This window comes from Sus scrofa, chromosome 2, assembly GCF_054392235.1.
Source record: "Sus scrofa isolate SSC_HxYL_T2T_F1_AM1 chromosome 2, Sscrofa_HxYL_maternal_Yorkshire_Landrace_v2.0, whole genome shotgun sequence".
NCBI lineage: Eukaryota > Metazoa > Chordata > Mammalia > Artiodactyla > Suidae > Sus > Sus scrofa.
In genome coordinates, this window is record NC_139384.1 from 96,011,526 (window position 1) to 96,028,703 (window position 17,178).

General features: G+C 42.1%; 1 protein-coding gene across 3 annotated transcripts in view; it reads left to right on the forward strand.

Annotated features, from left to right (window-relative positions):
• The window catches only part of IQGAP2 (IQ motif containing GTPase activating protein 2), a 338,812-nt gene that overhangs the window by 251,061 nt on the left and 70,573 nt on the right, over positions 1-17,178 (forward strand). For all 3 annotated transcript variants that reach the window (XM_021084462.2, XM_085013875.1, XM_085013876.1), the window contains 4 exons: positions 174-264; positions 6,109-6,276; positions 10,592-10,734; positions 12,869-13,039. In XM_021084462.2, coding sequence (XP_020940121.2) covers positions 174-264; positions 6,109-6,276; positions 10,592-10,734; positions 12,869-13,039 — 573 coding nt within the window. The remainder of the gene's footprint in view (positions 1-173; positions 265-6,108; positions 6,277-10,591; positions 10,735-12,868; positions 13,040-17,178) is intronic.

Below are 17,178 nucleotides of genomic sequence, written 5' to 3' on the forward strand. Positions count from 1 at the left end.
CCCTCGCCTGGGAACCTTCATACGCTGTGGATGTGGCCCTAAATAGACAAAAGACAAAAATAAAAATACAAATAAATAAAAAATAAAAATAAAACGCCTCCTGAAAAGCAGTTATTAATTCTATTTCATCACCACTCATTGTTCTTTCTTTTCTTCTGTGACAACTTTCCCAGGACCCTCACAGCGCTTCCAAAATTCTGTGGCTGGATGAGATACAGCATGCAGTCAATGAGGCCAACAAGGACAAGGACAAAGCAAAACAATGTAAGACCCCCACCTATTTGCTGGCCCAACTTGCCTTGCCTGTCTCTGGTTATGCTGTTGAATTTTGATTTTCATGCATGATTTTTTTAATGTGTGCAGTTTTTAATTTCTGAAAAGATAAGGATTCTCCTACCAATTTTAGTTCTTGAGTGCATGTGTATTCAAAAACAAAGTTGGTTGGGTACACTGTTTTTTTGCAATTAGGTACTAGCACCAGCAAAATCCGAGGTTGTTGCTGAACAAAATCCAGAAAGTGGAAAACAATTTTGAAACTCTTAAATTTATTCAAGCCCTATTTTATCTTGATCATTAGAAAACGGGACCACTTCTGCTTAATAAATGCCTATCTTTCCTTCCATGCTTTTGATTGTAATAGGGTTTTCCAGAGAAGCAGAAGTCCATGTGTATTTTTTTCAGGAAAAAACAGAACTACATATGTATATATATATATTTTTTTTCCCCAGTTCTCTGGAAAGTATATAGTATGTGTACTATATATAAACACATATGTATGGAGAAAGAAAGAAAAGAAAAAGAGGGACATTTATAGTATGTGTACTATCTATAAACACATATATTGGAGAAAGAGAGAGGGACATTTATTTTAAGGAAGTAGTTCATGCAGTTGTGGGGAGGCTGGCGAGTCCAAAATCTGTAGGGCGGGCTGGCAGAGGCCAAGTGGCTCATCACCAAAGTCAGGTGGGTGTGGTTGCTATGATGGGCAGCAGAGTCAAAGCAGTGATTAGAATAATCTGACGCACAGAGACCTATGGAATTTGCTAATTGATCGTGGTGTTCCTAGACGTGAAATAGACAAATAGTCCATTCAACTTGTTCTTGATTTGTACAAGTGGAAGAAGAGTTCTAAGTCAAGTGAATAGAAGTATAGCTTGAATCATAAAGAAACAGAAGGTCATGGGGCCTCCATTAGTTCCCAGACTTGAGCATGTACAGACCCAGAACCCCTTGACTGAAGGAGGGGCCGGGCCCTCTTAGGGAAGGACTCTGCTGCACTACCAGCATCTTTCTCCCAGGTTTCCCCCTAAGAGACCTATGGCTTTTTACTGTGGTGACTGTGCTGGGGGGCCAGGGGGTGGGGCTGGGAGGACGTAATCAGACTTTTTGGAGCTTCTTGGATACCGGCCCTGAACTGACACTAATTCCAGGAGACCCAAAACTGCACTGTGGTCCACCACTCAGTGTAGGGGCTTGTGAAAGTCAGGTGAGCAATGGGGTGTGGCTTAGGTTGGTCCACGGTGGGTCTAGTGGGTCCTCAAACCCACGCTGGGATTATCTCCCCAGATCCAAAATGCATAAATTGGCAGAACCCTCACAGAGTCTCACGTGATAGTTTTTAATTTTGAATATCTATTTTCATAGAGGAATAAGAAGATGATGGACATGCCAATCTAAAATAGCATTAAGATGGCTCTTTTAACATTCCACAGATATAAATAACCTGCATAAATTAAGGTTCCTGAAAGTGTAGTTCATTAACCTATCCATTCATGGCATAATTAGACTCTGTCCTGTTGCACAAGGTCTTAGAATGATGTTGCGATGCCTTGTCTTGCTCCAAAGATGTGCTTTTAAGCATTGCAGGCATCTGTGAGGAACATCTGGTTTTTATTTCCTTAGCCTGGAAAAATATGTGTATTTCTCCAACCTGAACTTTGTTATACCCCTTAGGATCTTTGAAATCTTTCTGTTCTAGCACTCTAATCCTTAAGAATAAAATAAAATAAAATTGAGCTGTGTACACAAGAGATTTATTTAAATTTCTACACAAGACCAAAGGCAATCATAGGTTGAAGAAACACTTTGAACAAATTAGATTGTCCTTTAGGCACTCAGCTTGAAAAGGTTACGGTTTTTCTCTGAGAGATCAAATCGATTTAGGAGTTGTTTCATTCCTTTTATTCTGTATTTTTCTTCTTCTTTTTTGTCTTTTATTTTATGTATGTATGTACGTATTTTTTAGGGCCTTGCTCTCGGCAGACGGAGGTTCCCAGGCCAGGGGTCAAATGGGAGCTGTAGCTGCCAGCCGCAGCCGCACCAGATGTGAGCCGCATCTGCGACCTACACCACAGCTCATGGCAACACTGGATCCTTAACCTGATGAGCTGAGTGAGGCCAGGGGTTGAACCTGTGTCCTCATGTATGCTAATCAGATTTGTTTCCTCTGAGCCATGTCGGGAAGTCCTATTCTGTATTCTTCTTATATTTGACTTGCAATCCTTGTTGATCCTGTTGAGGCTCTCAGCTCTATTTGCTACAGATATAAAAGATTTTCTCAAACATGTGCGATTTTGTACTCCACACTTGCACATTTAAAATCCTGTCTTCTAACGAATCTAACTAGGAACCAGGGGGTTTCGGATTTGATCCCCAGCCTCACTCAGTGGGTTAAGGATCCGGCATTGCCATGAGCTGTGGTGTAGGTCGCAGACGTGGCTTGGATCTGGCGTTGCTGTGGCTGTGGTGTAGGCTGGCAGCTGCGGCTCTGATTACACCCCTCCCCTGGGAACCTCCATATGCCACGGGTGCGGCCTACAAAGCAAAAAAACAATAATAATAATAATAATAATAATATAAAATCCCTTCTACTTCTTTCCTATCCTGTGAAGGAGTAGATATAGTGTGTTCTATGATACATAACAACAAAAAGATGTTCCAAAGATAAAATCATCTATATTCTCACAACGAGAATGAGAATTTTCCAGTTTCTTCAAAAAGGAATTTAATCTTGCTTTTTAAAGCATTCTTCGTCTTTTTTATGAAGACTTGAATAACAGAGTCTCATCACATGTTGCCATTACCGAACCCACTCCTAGATAATATGATAAAAGAAAATGTGTTGGCCCATATGTTTTACCACAGGCAATATTTGAAAGGGCAGAGCAACTCAAGACTCCTTCATTTTGGCCCAGTGTCCATTTTCACTGGAGCATCTTGCTGTCTTAAAGTAAGTTTGTTTCCACGTTTGATTCCTTAGAGCAACACTTTTCAATCTTTTTTCCATTATTGCAACTTAGAATGGATTTACAGGAGTTCCCGTCGTGGCGCAGTGGTTAACGAATCCGACTAGGAACCATGAGGTTGCGGGTTCGGTCCCTGCCCTTGCTCAGTGGGTTAACGATCCGGTGTTGCCGTGAGCTGTGGTGTAGGTTGCAGACGTGGCTCGGATCCTGCGTTGCTGTGCCTCTGGCGTAGGCCGGTGGCTACAGCTCCAATTCAACCCCTAGCCTGGGAACCTCCATATGCCGCGGAAGCGGCCCAAGAAATAGCAACAACAACAACAACAACAACACAAGACAAAAAGACAAAAAAAAAAAAAAAAAAAGATGTAAAGCAAACATATTTTTGGATCTCTGGGGAGTTTGGGGGGAGGTTTTTTCATTTATTCCTTAGCAGAAACATACCTGACTTTCTGGTTAGCATTTATCTGTCGATTCTCAACTACCTGGAACTTGATCACAACCCAGAAATGAAGAAAAAAAAATACAATCAAAATATATGTCTCAAAGCCTGTACACTGCAAGTGATTTTCTCGACTCAGCGGGGACCTCTTAGAGAGCACCTTTGAGCCTGTTTATTCTTCGCTTAGGCGTACAGCTCATCTGCTAGTTGTGTTTCTTTCCAACTCAGGGTATGTCAGAAGCCATGATTTACCAAGACGTTAGGTGTTGGGGCTGTGCTTTGCAGGCACTCAGGCAGGAGCAAGAAGTGACAGCTGACAGTGACATTAGAGGAAAGCTAAAAAGAAGATTTGAAGCCATTTGGTGCAGGAGCAAAGTACCCCCAGACACCTCCATAGTCCTTGAAATGATCACACTGTATTATAGCAAAGTATAATTGGAATGACATGAAGGACTCTTCCAGTAGCTCTCAGCAAACATTAAGCATCTAATATGTAGCAGGGACTGTGGGTAAAGTGATATGAGCAGGATAGAAACTATTCTGTTAGGGCTTTCCCCAGGGCTTATTCCAAGATTTTCATGGCATACGGTTCTGTTTAGATGAAAGTTGGTCTCTGAAGGAGTCAACCTCCGTTATCTGGAAAATTAACCCATGGACCCATGTCTTGCACAACAATACCAACATCTGCTAGAAATGTACACCTTTATGATACCCATCTTTGAAGGAAAAGAGCAATTCACTGGATTCAGTGAGGCCATCGGATGTAATTCACATGAGGAGCCTTTGTCATTTCCTTGTTCTTTCCAGTTCTCTCAGACCACAGACTTTTCAAACACCAGGACTACATTTTTCTCGCCTGCAAAGCTTTCCTGCAGCCGAGGAAAGGGGGCAACGCACCTGTTCCTATTAACTTCTCTATGCAAAAGAACATCCCACTGTAGCTTTTCTTCAGCAACCGCTGGGGCAGGCCGAGGAAGGTCTTCGCCTTCACGTTCCTCCAGATGTGCATGACTCAGATTTGTGGCTGTTAGACTCTGTTTTTCTTATGTCAGGCTTCACGGTTCTGTGACAACAATATACCATTCAGTGTCGGTATGATAGAGTTTGGTATATCTGTTGTTTTGAAACAAGCAAACAAATAAATACCCATCTCTTTGCTCTTTGTCTCAAAATGTTTTTTCACGTAGAAAGTACTTTAACCTGGTTTTTTCCATTTTTTCATTCTACCTTTTTTTTTGGGGGGGGGTGTCTTTTTAGGGCCTCATAGCATATGGAGATTCCCAGCCTAGGGGTCGAATCAGAGCTACAGCTGCCGGCCTATACCACAGCCATAGCAGTGCCAGATCCAGGGATCAAACCCGTGTTCTCATGGATCCTAGTGAGGTTCGTGACCCCTGAGCCACAATGGAACCCCCTTGTTCTACCGTTCTAACTCAGTATATTTACAGGTTGTAAAGACATTAGGCCCATTGGTTGGGCCAGAATATCCTTACCTGGAACTAACGTGGATGAGAAAGGATTCATCACATTAACTTTTTTCTTTCTCTTTTTTTTTTTGTCTTTTCTAGGGCCGCACCCACAGCATATGGAGATTCCCAGGCTAGGGGTTGAATCAGAGGTATAGCCTCTGGCTTACACCAGAGCCACAGCAACGTGGGATCCGAGCCACATCTGTGACCTACATACACCACAGCTCACAGCAATGCCAGATCCTTAACCCACTGAGCAAGGCCAGGGATAGAACCTACAACCTCATGGTTCCTAGTCGGATTTGTTAACCACTGAGCCATGATGGCAACTCCCACGTTAACTTCCTTTAGGCAACCAGAAGCCCAATGTGGTTTTATTCTATGGGGAGAGGCAGAAATTTGCAATGGGATAACATGCTCTCAAGGTCTAAGTTGGTTCCAGAATTGAGGTTCTGGATTCCATTGCACACATCCATCAGCTGTACCTGTTGCCTCTCCAGGACATTCATTCAGGTTGCTAAGGACAATCTTGAAGTAGAGAATATCTGGATTTCCACAGCCTGGATAGCACTTCACATGTTCTAAAATAAACATGTGTCTTCATTAAGCCAGTTTTCAAATACTGATTAATGACCTGCATAGAGGCTGCTTGCCTATTATCTCTCTGTGTTCATCCCATTTCACAGATTGCTGCAGTGGCAAAACTTAGTGCCTTGATACCACCCAAGAGTAACCAGAAAATACTGCGATTTTTGATAAGTTGTGCTCCTGTGGAATTTTAGTCCTCTTGCAGCCTAAACAGTTGGGGACTGTCTTGGGCGTATGTAGTACATGCTCTCAACAAGTAAACAAGCTAATAGCAATGCATTCCTAAATGGTCGAATTCTATCTTTGCGTGCCTCTGGGCTGAGTGGACGATAACCATTAACTGGTACATTTCTTTTTCATTACTCAGGGGTTACACTGGTCGTTGACGTTAATCAGTTTTTGGAGAAGGAGAAGCAAAGTGACATTTTGTCTGTTTTGAAGTCTGCTGTTCCTAATACAAATGACATCATCCCTGAATGTGCCGACAGGTACTATGATGCCCTGGTGAAGGCAAAAGACCAAAAATCTAACGGTGGTAAGCTGCTGCTTTGTTTAGCCCAAACTAAATATCATTTTGAATATAATGGTTTCTGTGTTATCTTAATTTTAAGACGAGTAATCACTTTCAAATGACCCTTTCTAAAATGTTTGTCATCTCTGGCAAAGGACATTTTTCAGGTGATTCTTCTCTTTGGTTGTCTTTTGGAAAGCTGCGATTAACTTGGTACCTTTGTGTGGGCGCCATATACTTGAGAAAGTAGAATATTAAAGGAGACTTCGCTTTCTCTAGGTCTTGCTTTTGAGCCATTGCTCCAGTGATACCAACTGATTTTTACTAATATTTCTGTCCATCCTTTTTGAAACAAATGATACCTAATTGTACAATAGGAAGTAGAAGTATAAGCGTGATCTTGACAGTACAAGATAAAGTGCAATGAACTGGTCTCCTCTAATCTTGGCAAATGTTTATGCCTCTTCAATCCAATGGCAGATCATAAAGTATTCGCTCTGGAAAGTATCTTTTAGGTCATGAGTTTAAGACTTATTTTTTAGGTTTAGAAGAATCACAGTTATGAAGCTTTGGACAGAGGGAGAAAATACCTGGCTCAAAGACATTAATTTTTGGTGGAGACAATCCATCATCTCTCTAATAGATTTTTATTGAGCCCTTGCTGTGTCCCAGTGTCAAAGGTCAAGGTATCTCCTGATTCCTAGGCTAGTGTTTCTTTGTCACTTCATGGGTCATGTTCATTGTACTTTTCGTCTTTAGGCAACTGCTGTGACAGTAGTTGGAAGCAAAACTTAAGGGAAATTTAAAAAAAATTTTTTAGCTCAGTTGGAGGTATGTCCAGAAGTACCCTATGTCCTCCCTTATAAATTAATCTGATGTATTTCTAACTTCAGTATTTCATCCTCCAAATTTTCTGTTAGTGAACTGGGATTCTCTTCTGCTTGGCATCTAATTACCCTTGAGCCCCTTCACATCCCTTTATCAAGAGTTGCTCGGATCTGGCATTGCTGTGGCTGTGGTGTAGGCTGGCGGCTGTAGCTCTGATTTGACCCCTCGCCTGGGAACCTCCATATGCTGCGGGTACGGCACTAGAAAAGACAAAAGACCAAAAAAAAAAAAAAATACTCACAAACTTGTATAGGCAGAACCACTAGTTAATTTCAGAACATTTTTATTATACCAAACAAAGCCCCTTACCTATTAGCCATTACTCTCAACCCTCAGCCCCAGAGAACTCCTAATATGTTTTTCTGTCTCTATGGTTTTGCCTATTCTGGACATTTCACAGTTCATCTATGTTGTAATAGATATCTGTTCTTCCTTTCTTTTTATGGCTGATAATATTCCATTGTGTGAATATGCCACATTTTGTTTATCCATTCATCAGTTGGTAAATTTTGGATTTTTTTCCCTCCAGTTTTGGCTACCCTGCCTGTCACTTCTGTGAACATTTGTGTACAAGTTTTGTATGGACATATTGATGTTTATATATTGATTTTGTATCCTGCAGCCTTGCTGGACTCATCTATTCTAGTAGTTTTTTAGTGGATTCCTTGGGCTGTCACCTGTTTTTATAAATAATTTTTTTATTGTAATCCTGCTACACTGATTAACTTATATATTGTCTCGGGCTGCTTTCCTGCTACAGTGGCAGTCAAGTATTGAGTGAGAGACCTACAGCACACAAGACTAAAAATCTTTCCTCTCTGTAAATATTTTCCGTCTTGTGTGCTATAGGTCTTGTTCTGGAAGGAAGGCAGAGAAGCTTTCTAGGCAGTTGAAGGCTTTCATTGCTAATAGAGCTGTGCACGTTGTTTGGCGGAGTGAACAGCGACAGAATGCTTTATTCTTGCCTCTTTCATCTCTTATTCTAAGATGGCTTTTTTTCCCCCAAACACAAGTATTCACTCTTAAGTAGATCACTCAACCTCATAACTCAGTTTAGGTCTTATATGGTGATAGTTTTGTCTGGAAAGCATCTAGAAAGACTGTCTTCTTATAGGATGCTCACCACCTCCTAACTAGCTGGAATCTTTTGCTTTTATGGCTCCTCAAAGGCCCATAATTAGTCTTATCCTTAAGTAGTAAAGCAGCTACATTTTTTTTTTCTTTTTTGTTTTTTTCTTTATAGGGCCATACCTGCAGCAATTGGAAGTTCCCAAGCTAGGGGTCAAATTGGAGCTGCAACTGCCAGCCTACCCAACAGCCAGGTCTGAGCCTCATCTCTGACCTACACCACAGCTCTTGGCAATGCTAGATCCTTAACCCACTGAGCGAGGCCAGGGATTGAACCCACATCCTCGTGGATACTAGTCAGATTTGTTACCACTGAGCTACAACAAAAACTCCCCAACTACATTCTCAGGAAAAATACTTGGACCCTATTCTGTAGATGTCCTCCTCAGCCTCTAATCTGACTAAAAACTCAGACTTAATGTGAAAATGATAGAATTCTCTTTTTCTATTTTCTATTTTCCAGTGCCATCCCTACCCAAATAAAGCCTTATAATGCAGTTGGCTTTTAACCAATTAAGAACTTTTTTACTTCTCAGTTCTTATGAAAATAAAAGAAGCTAACCATTTTCACCATCTTTATTTGTCTTCTTTTGGTCCCACTGACAGAGTTGCCTCAAAAAGGGTGTCGAAGTAGATGCAAACTATTGATTTGGAGTGGATGAGCAATGATAGCACAGAGAACTATATCTAGTCACTTACGATGAAGCATGATGGAGGATAATGTGAGAAAAAGAGTATACACACACACATATATATATATACGCACAACTGGGCCACTTGGCTGTACAGCAGAAATTGATACAACATTATAAATCAACTATGATTTTTTAAAAAGTGTGTTCATTCTTCTGAAAGTATTTGTAAATCTGACTACTATTGGTGATTGAAAATATAATGATTACTTGAGGTCATCCTGATTTGATTGTACAATATATTTTCTAGTAGACCAGTATTTCTCAGCAGCTAACAGCTGTGTGACTGCTCATTCGAAGAGATATACCTCTCTTCCAGGACCTTGACAGAACAGTTGAGGGACATTTAAAACCAAGTAAAGGGGAGTTCCCGTTGTGGCATAGCAGAAATGAATCCAACTAGGAACCATGAGGTTGCAGGTTTGATCCCTGGCCTGAATTCAGTGGGTTAAGGATGCCAGGAGCTGTGGTATAAGTCGCAGATTAGGCTCGGATCTGATGGTGCTGTGGCTGTGGTTTAGGCTGGCGGCCACAGGTCCAATTTGACCCCTAGCCTGGGAACTTCCATATGCTGTGGGTGTGGCCCTAAAAAGACCAAAGACAAATAAATAAATAAATAAATAAATAAAACCAAATAGAGATCAACACACATTAAAAGGCCTTCATGTTATCTCTGCTTAGTTATTTGAATCCATTGAAATATTCTTTGACCTTTGATTTGCCTATAAAGGCAATCAGTCTAATGCTCCTTCTTGGCAGCTTATCTTGGTCTGGGTCAGAAGTTTTTATTTTGATTTTTACTGTTGTTTTTGGCTCTTTGGCCTGGGAAAAGAATCGACCAGTCAACATAACTAATGGATTGTTAAGTAGGAAGTGTAGCCTGTGAATTTGTGAGGAGGAGATATCCTTCTTGACCAACTTAAGCCATGATTGCCATAATTTTTCTTAGTATGTCCCTGCTTACCACACACACACATGCACACACACAAATTGAATTCTTACATTTTTTTTTTTTCTCATTTTGTGGTTGTGGTGAGCAAGATGAGTCAGGAACCAGGAATTTTCCTCCTCCCTCCTTGGTGACCTTGGTGGTTGCATATGCCACTTTGTGCTTTTGATAAAGTTGTCTGATAAAGACCTTCTACTTTGGTTTAGCACAGATCATTGACCCCCCCCCCCCGCCTTAAATAATGTTACAGCCCTTGAAGATCATTCCTTTTCAAAGAAGTTGCTGCCAAGACTCTTATTAAACAAAGAGAATTCTTCCTGATTGGGCTCCCCTCTCTACTTGTGGTGCTGTTCACATCTACCTAGGATGTCCATGCCTTATTGGCTTTTCTTCCTTGTTGGCCATTTGTAACTCCTATCATCCTCATGAAAAATTTGGGATCCGAAGCTAGCATTAGGCATCAGTCTTTCCTCCTTTTTTTCTTTGGCTTGGCAGGGAGCTGCCATTGAATACACAGAATTCATTTCTTTCTAATGAGTCATGTCCGATGCTATTAACTTAGACTCTCTGAATGCCTGGTGGAAAACATAATCATTCAATTATTTTCCTTGTTGAAGAAACTACATTCATGTTGAAAGGTCCGTGGTTCCTCTTTGATCTTTAACAAACCTTTTCTCTTTAGTGTCTGCTGAAGGTTCATGGCTCAAACTCACCCTGCAGGACAAATACGATTACTACTACAACATCGATTCACAAGAGAGTTCCTGGGTCCCACCTGAATCCTTCCTACCTAAAGAATCATGGCTCACAGGAAAAGAAATTAAGGTAGGAAGCAAAAATGTACTGTATAAAGAGAAGTGTGACTGCTTTTCTATTTTGGAATCACGGAATTGATGGGAAGAACGAAATTCTTTGAAGACGGGATTTGGAGTAAAATCTTCATGAGCTGCAGGTGGATTTGGCTGCATGGTTATTGGCTTTTAGAATGTTCTCCCTATGCGTAGCAACACCAAACAGAGCAGGGGGGCAGAAAGCTCTTGCAGCTTATTTAGGATGGCAGATTATCATAAGAAATCAATCTCCAGGTTTTCTTTGATACCAGACCTCAATTATTTAATTCCTCGGTTGTCCATATTCAGAATGTGTTCTTTCTCCCCACCTGCCTCCCCACCCCCACTCCCTACCTCAGCCTACAGCAAAGATGAGTAGATCCTCTACAAGTGAGTAATGCTTCTCAGGGAGAAATACTCTTGAAGGAATGTTCACCAGGATTGCTTTGGACTTGAGACCAAACGTTGGACCCAGAGGATGTGAACGTTGCTATTTGAGCCAGGCATAGGAGTATTTTGAAAGAGAAAATACTTCTACTAATTGAGTTCTGTTTGGGGACAAAATAAAAAACAAAACCACAAACCTAGATCTTAGAGAACTGTTGCAAGTCACCAGCATCAGAAATAGTGCAGTATAGAAAAATTGGGGACAAAATCACCAGTGCATTATTCACTAAAACTCAGAGAAAAAAACTGGGGGCTTGGGGCTGACAATGCCACAGAAATCCTGGATGACAAGAAGAGAGTGAAGATAGTGTTATTTATTAACTCACTTCCAGTGTTTAAAGATCCCACACTTTACAGGAAAATGGTATTGTGGCCATGAACTAGTAGTGCTACTTTGTTGAAAAATGATATCCCGGCCAGTATTTAAAGACCAAACTCTGTGACCGAAAAGATGTATCAAGCTGTGAAGAAGCAGCATTTGAAGGATTAAAATCCAAAAACTGCTCGGGTGGCATCCAAAGATGCCCTGGGTACCACTTTGTGAAATGGAGCATCAGGATTAATAAAAAAGTGGAGGGTCTATGCTCTTAAAAACATTTATATTCTGGATAATCTAAAATTACTGATTTGACTCAAGAATGCATACCTGGAGTTCCCGTCGTGGCTCAGTGGTTAACGAATCCGACTAGGAACTATGAGGTTGCCGGTTCAATCCCTAGCCTTGCTCAGTGGGTTAACGATCCGGCGTTGCCGTGAGCTGTGGTGTAGGTCAAAGATGCGGCTCGGATCCCGTGTTGCTGTGCCTCTGCCGTAGGCCGGTGGCTACAGCTCCGATTAGACCCCTAGCCTGGGAACCTCCATATGCCGTGGGTGTGGCCCTAGAAAAGACAAAAAAACAAACAAAATAAATTAATTTTTTAAAAAAAGAATGCATACGTGTCTTCTCTTAAAGGTATTTATGCATCTTTTATATGATTTCACGTTTAATTGTTTAAATTTAACAGTCCATTGAGACTAGTCCAACTGGATAAGAGGCATCCTTCATAGATGTAAGTCCATGCCATGCTTTGCTTATGTCTCTTAAAGATCAAAGTAAACCCAGTTCATCACCCACATGAAGACTTCTCACAGGCCCCCTTCTTTTTTTCTCTTCCATCTTAGCTTCTCCGTCTGCACACAGTAGTGCTTGTTTTCCCTCTCCCACCCCCTTTTCTTCTGCTCCAAGTCTTATATTTTCTACCAAAGTTATTAGGAGTTCTCCCCTGCTCATTGCAGGGATCTGCCTCCTCTGACCTGGGCACTTCAGTCTTTCCCTCAGGAGACAGAGGAGGCGATGCATCTTCTTACTGTCATCTTCCTGGTCCCCTTTGCCTTCCGTGGAGCCCAGGCCTCACACCTGGTCCCTGCCAGCATCATTCATACATTTCCGCCTCCACGTCCTGAAACCTTTCAACTGCATTCTCATACCAGCTCAACAAACAGTTTAAAGGATGCCCAAACCAGGAATCGCTAAGGAAGAAGCTAAGCCAGGTCATCCCTTGGCTCTGGTCAAATCTCTTTTCACACCAAGCCAGACAGAGCTCTCCAGGTCATTTTCTGAAAAATACCATTTCCAGAAGCTGTTCTGTATGCTCCTTTCACCTGATGTGTGAGGTGTAACCATAAGAAATGTCTCTTGCCAGGACATTATTGAGGAAATCACAGCAGACTACATCCGTGAGAAGATGTGGTCTGCTCCTGAAGATATGCTTCTTCGCTTTCAAGCCACAAGCTCAGGACCCCGTCTTAGGAAAGAGTTTGAAGCTAGGAAAGCATTTTTGTACGATCAAGAAGAGCATGTGGTCAAAATACAGGTATGTGAATCACCTACCACTTGTTACAGAAAACTGTCATGTTCCCTGGAAATGTTTTGTTTGATAATAGGACCGTCAGCAACCAGCATTCGAATAAACAAATCTGCCTGCAGATTTTGACCTTAACCAGTGCACCTGAGTCTTTTTGATGAAAGACTCTGCGATAAGAAGGATGTTGAATGACTTTATACCTGTGGTCTTTTTGGAAAATATTCACGGTACTGTGAATCATTGGAGTCAGTGGTATACGTGAGATCAGAGTTGAAATCCTGTTTCTCTAAAAAGATGGATATCCTTGTGTCAGCTACTGTTGATCTTGGGTGCTTTAGAATTGGATATTTAGTAGTTCGTGGATGTTGTGTGGCATCTGAGTTTCTTTGCTCTTCTAATGCAAAGAACAGAAGAACTAATGAAATAGATGTAGCATCTCTGAGAGGGTCTTCTCTCTTACATGACCTCTCATTCGTCATTCCAGCCTGCAAGGGGCATCCTGATTCCCAGCCTTTTTGGCTGTGAGCAGTTCTTAAGCTTGCATGACTTGTCCGAACGTTCTGATTGGCAGGAGAGGAACTTGTTTGTCCTCTGTGTTCCCCAACACCTTCTACCAGCCACCATGCTGGTTTCCAAAAGGCCTTGCGTGTGCCCATTTTTTGTGCGTCCAAAGTGATATTGTTGTTGATGGGCAGAGTTTGGTGGGGTTTTGCTTTGGCCAGTCACTCTAAAAATGTCTTAAATTGAAAGTTTTTAAGTTGAAGAGCCTCTCTTTTATGCTCATCGGTGTACTTACGTGCTTCCCCACCTATAACTGTGATATTGTGCAGGGTGGAAAATACGTCTTTAAAGCTTTTGTATTCGTGGGAGTTCCCATCATAGTGCAGCGGAAACGAATCTGACTAGGAACCATGAGGTTGGGGGTTCAATCCCTGGCCTCACTCAGTGGGTTAAGGATCTGGCATTGCCGTGAGCTGTGGTGTAGGTCAAAGACATGGCTTGGATCTGATGTTGCTGCGGCTATGGTCTAGGCTGGTGGCCACAGCTCTGATTAGACCCCTAGCCTGAGAACCTCATATGCTTCAGGTGCAGCTGTAAAAAGCAAAATAAAATAAAATAAAATAAAATAAAGCTTTGGTATTCCTGTGTCTTGCATACGATAGGTGCTCAAACGTCTGAAATTGCTCAGAGCTTAAGATATTAGGAGGCAGGAGTGGTTAATTTTTTAATGGAAATTTCTTCCACAGACCTGATATTCAAAGGATTTTTTAGGTGAACCAGTAAGTTTTCTAGTGTATTCTTTCTTGAAACAAATGGCAGGAGAAACACCCAGGAAGTAAAGACAGTCCTAAAAATAGAATCGTCTAACAATGCTATGGCTCTGCTTTGGCATGAAATCCCAAAAGTGTCAGCCATTGTGACACAGCTTGGACCAGCTTCAGGCTCTCCCGTGTGCCCGGAGCAGTGTTGCAGTTGGAAGCCATTCTGAAGAGCTCACCTGTATAAAATCCGTCTGATATTAGGACTCGGGGCCAAGGTCATGAGAGAGCTGGGGGAAGGACAGCCACCTGGAGCCCTCCCCCCGACTCCTTAAGTGGGGGCAGCAGGATTGAAGAAGCCATCACACTATGAAGTCACCCCATGATGATTTTTTTCTGCCTCTGCTGATAGTTTTCTAATAAGGAAGGCATGAGGTGCACAGGCAGGCTAGAGCCTGGAGATGACTATGAGCTGACCCAGAAAACAGAAGACCATGAACCGAAGGGAATCAGGCTAATCTCACTTTTTTGCCAAAGTGGCTCATTCACTCTGAAGTAGGGGAATGATGTGAAATCTGAAGATTTCCCTTCGTGGACCAGGAGCCTGGGCACCTCCATGTGCTGTGGGTGTGGCCCTAAAAAGATTAAAAAACAAAAACAAAAACAAAAAACAGCTTAGGGAAAGAATAGATGATTTAAAATACATTTTGTCGGAGTTCCCATCATGGCTCAGTGGTTAACAAATCTGACTAGTAATTATGAGGTTGCGGGTTCAATCCCTGGCCTCTCTCAGTACGGCTCGGATCCTGCATTGCTGTGGCTGTGGTGTAGGCTAGCAGCTGTAGCTCCAATTAGACCCCTAGCCTGGGAACCTCCATATGCCATGGGTGCAGCCCTAGAAAAGACAAAAAATAAAATAAAAATAAATAAATAAAATACATTTTGTCATATGGGAGTTCCCACTGTGGTACAGTTGGTTAATGATCCAGCTGGTCACTGTGGAGGTGCCAGTTCCTTCCCTGGCCTCAGTGAGTTAAGGATCCGGCGTTACTGCAGCATAGATTGCAGCTGCAGCTCGGATTCAATCCTAGCCTGGGAACCTACATGTGCCTTGGTTGCAGCCCCCCCAAAAAAATAAATAAAATACACTTTCTCATTTGAAAATGATAATACCTATTTTAATGCAGGGCTGTGGGGACTTAATGGGATAATTCACAGAAGAGACTTTGCCTGGTGTGTGCCTATAAAGTGCTCAACAAGTGTTTGAAATTAAAAAAAAAACAAAAAAAACAAAAAAAACAATGGAGTTCCCGTCATGGCAGGAACAAATCTGACTAGTATTCACGAGGATGCAGATTTGATCCCTGGCCTCACTCAGTGGGTTAAGGGGCCAGCATTGCCGTGAGCTGTGGTGTAGGTCACAGACAGGCTTGGATCCTGCATGGCTGTGGCTGTGGTGTAGGCCAGTGACTACGGTTCCGATTCGACCCCTAGCCTGGGAACCTCCACATGCTGCAGGAGCGGCCCTACAAAAACAAAGTGTTTGAAATGCTCAGGTGACAGAGATAGTGACAGAGGACAGGTAGTAGGGAGCCAACATTGAGGCAGTAGGTGTGGCAAAGAAATCAGAAATATTTCAGGAAAAAAGTGTTAGCTACTATATATATATATATATATATTTTTTTTTTTTTTCTTAAACTGAAGAAAACTGAAATGCCACTTGGGAAAAATATATAGTATAATAAACACCAAAACTTAGCCCTGGGAGTTACTGCATTACTGACCTTTAGGCCAGGATACCTGGGCAAAGGGGAAAAAATAAGCTTCTTTGATACCAGTGCAGGTTGCCACGATCTGCGTGGAGTCTGGGGCCCAGAGGAAGGGGGTGACCTGATGGGACAGGCCTTCATCCCATTGTTTAAATGTCCTGACTGCTCTTGTAGGATTGTGTCTTTTAGCAGAAAGAGAAAAAGATAAACGTTTAAGGTTTTCTTGGCTCACAGAGCACAGGAGAATGTGTGCTTCCAAAGTTGGTAATTTGAGGAACTATCCGGTTACGGATCCTGCATTGTCATTGCTGTGGCTTGAATCGCTGCTGTGCCGCAAGTTTGATCCATAGCTGGGGAACTTCCACATGCCATGGGTGCGGGGAAAAAAAAAAGTTGGTAATTTAACTACTACTGTCCTGGGTGCCCAGTTATCAAGCAAGGCAACCAGTTTAGCCAGCCAGATCGTCTAGAGGTGGACAGTCAGAAGCTATAAAACAAAAGACCACAAACTAAAGGGAGTCATGCTGATCTCGTTTTTTTGCCAAAGTGGCTGATTCACTCTGAATTAAGGGAATGATGCGAAATCTGAAGATTTCCCTCCGTGGAACAGTTCAAACTGCATTGGCCCCAGACACAGTAGTCTTAACAAGTTCAGAGAGAAGGTCCCTAGCTGAGGGCAGCCACACCCTAGTTGAGGTCTAGGGAGCTTGAAAGATCCTTTGTTACAGCTACATTACACAGAAAAAAAAAAAATATATATATATATATATATATATATATTTTTTTTTTTCTTTTTACGGCTGCATTGCAGCAAATGGAAGTTCCTGGACCAGGGTCAAATCTGAGCTGCAAGCTGCCAGCCTACACCATAGCCACAGCAATGCCAGATCCGAGCCACATCCGCGATCTATGCCTCAACTTATGGCAATGCTGTATCTTAACCCACTGAGCAAGGCCAGGGATCAAACCCACATCCTCATGGATACTATGTCAGGTTCTTCATCCCCTGAGCCGCAGTGGGAACTCTAGAAAGTATATTTATGGTAACAAAAATAAAAACAAAAAGATGGCTATTGTAAATTTTCCCACAAGTTCTCATACCAGTTAAGAGAGACTGATA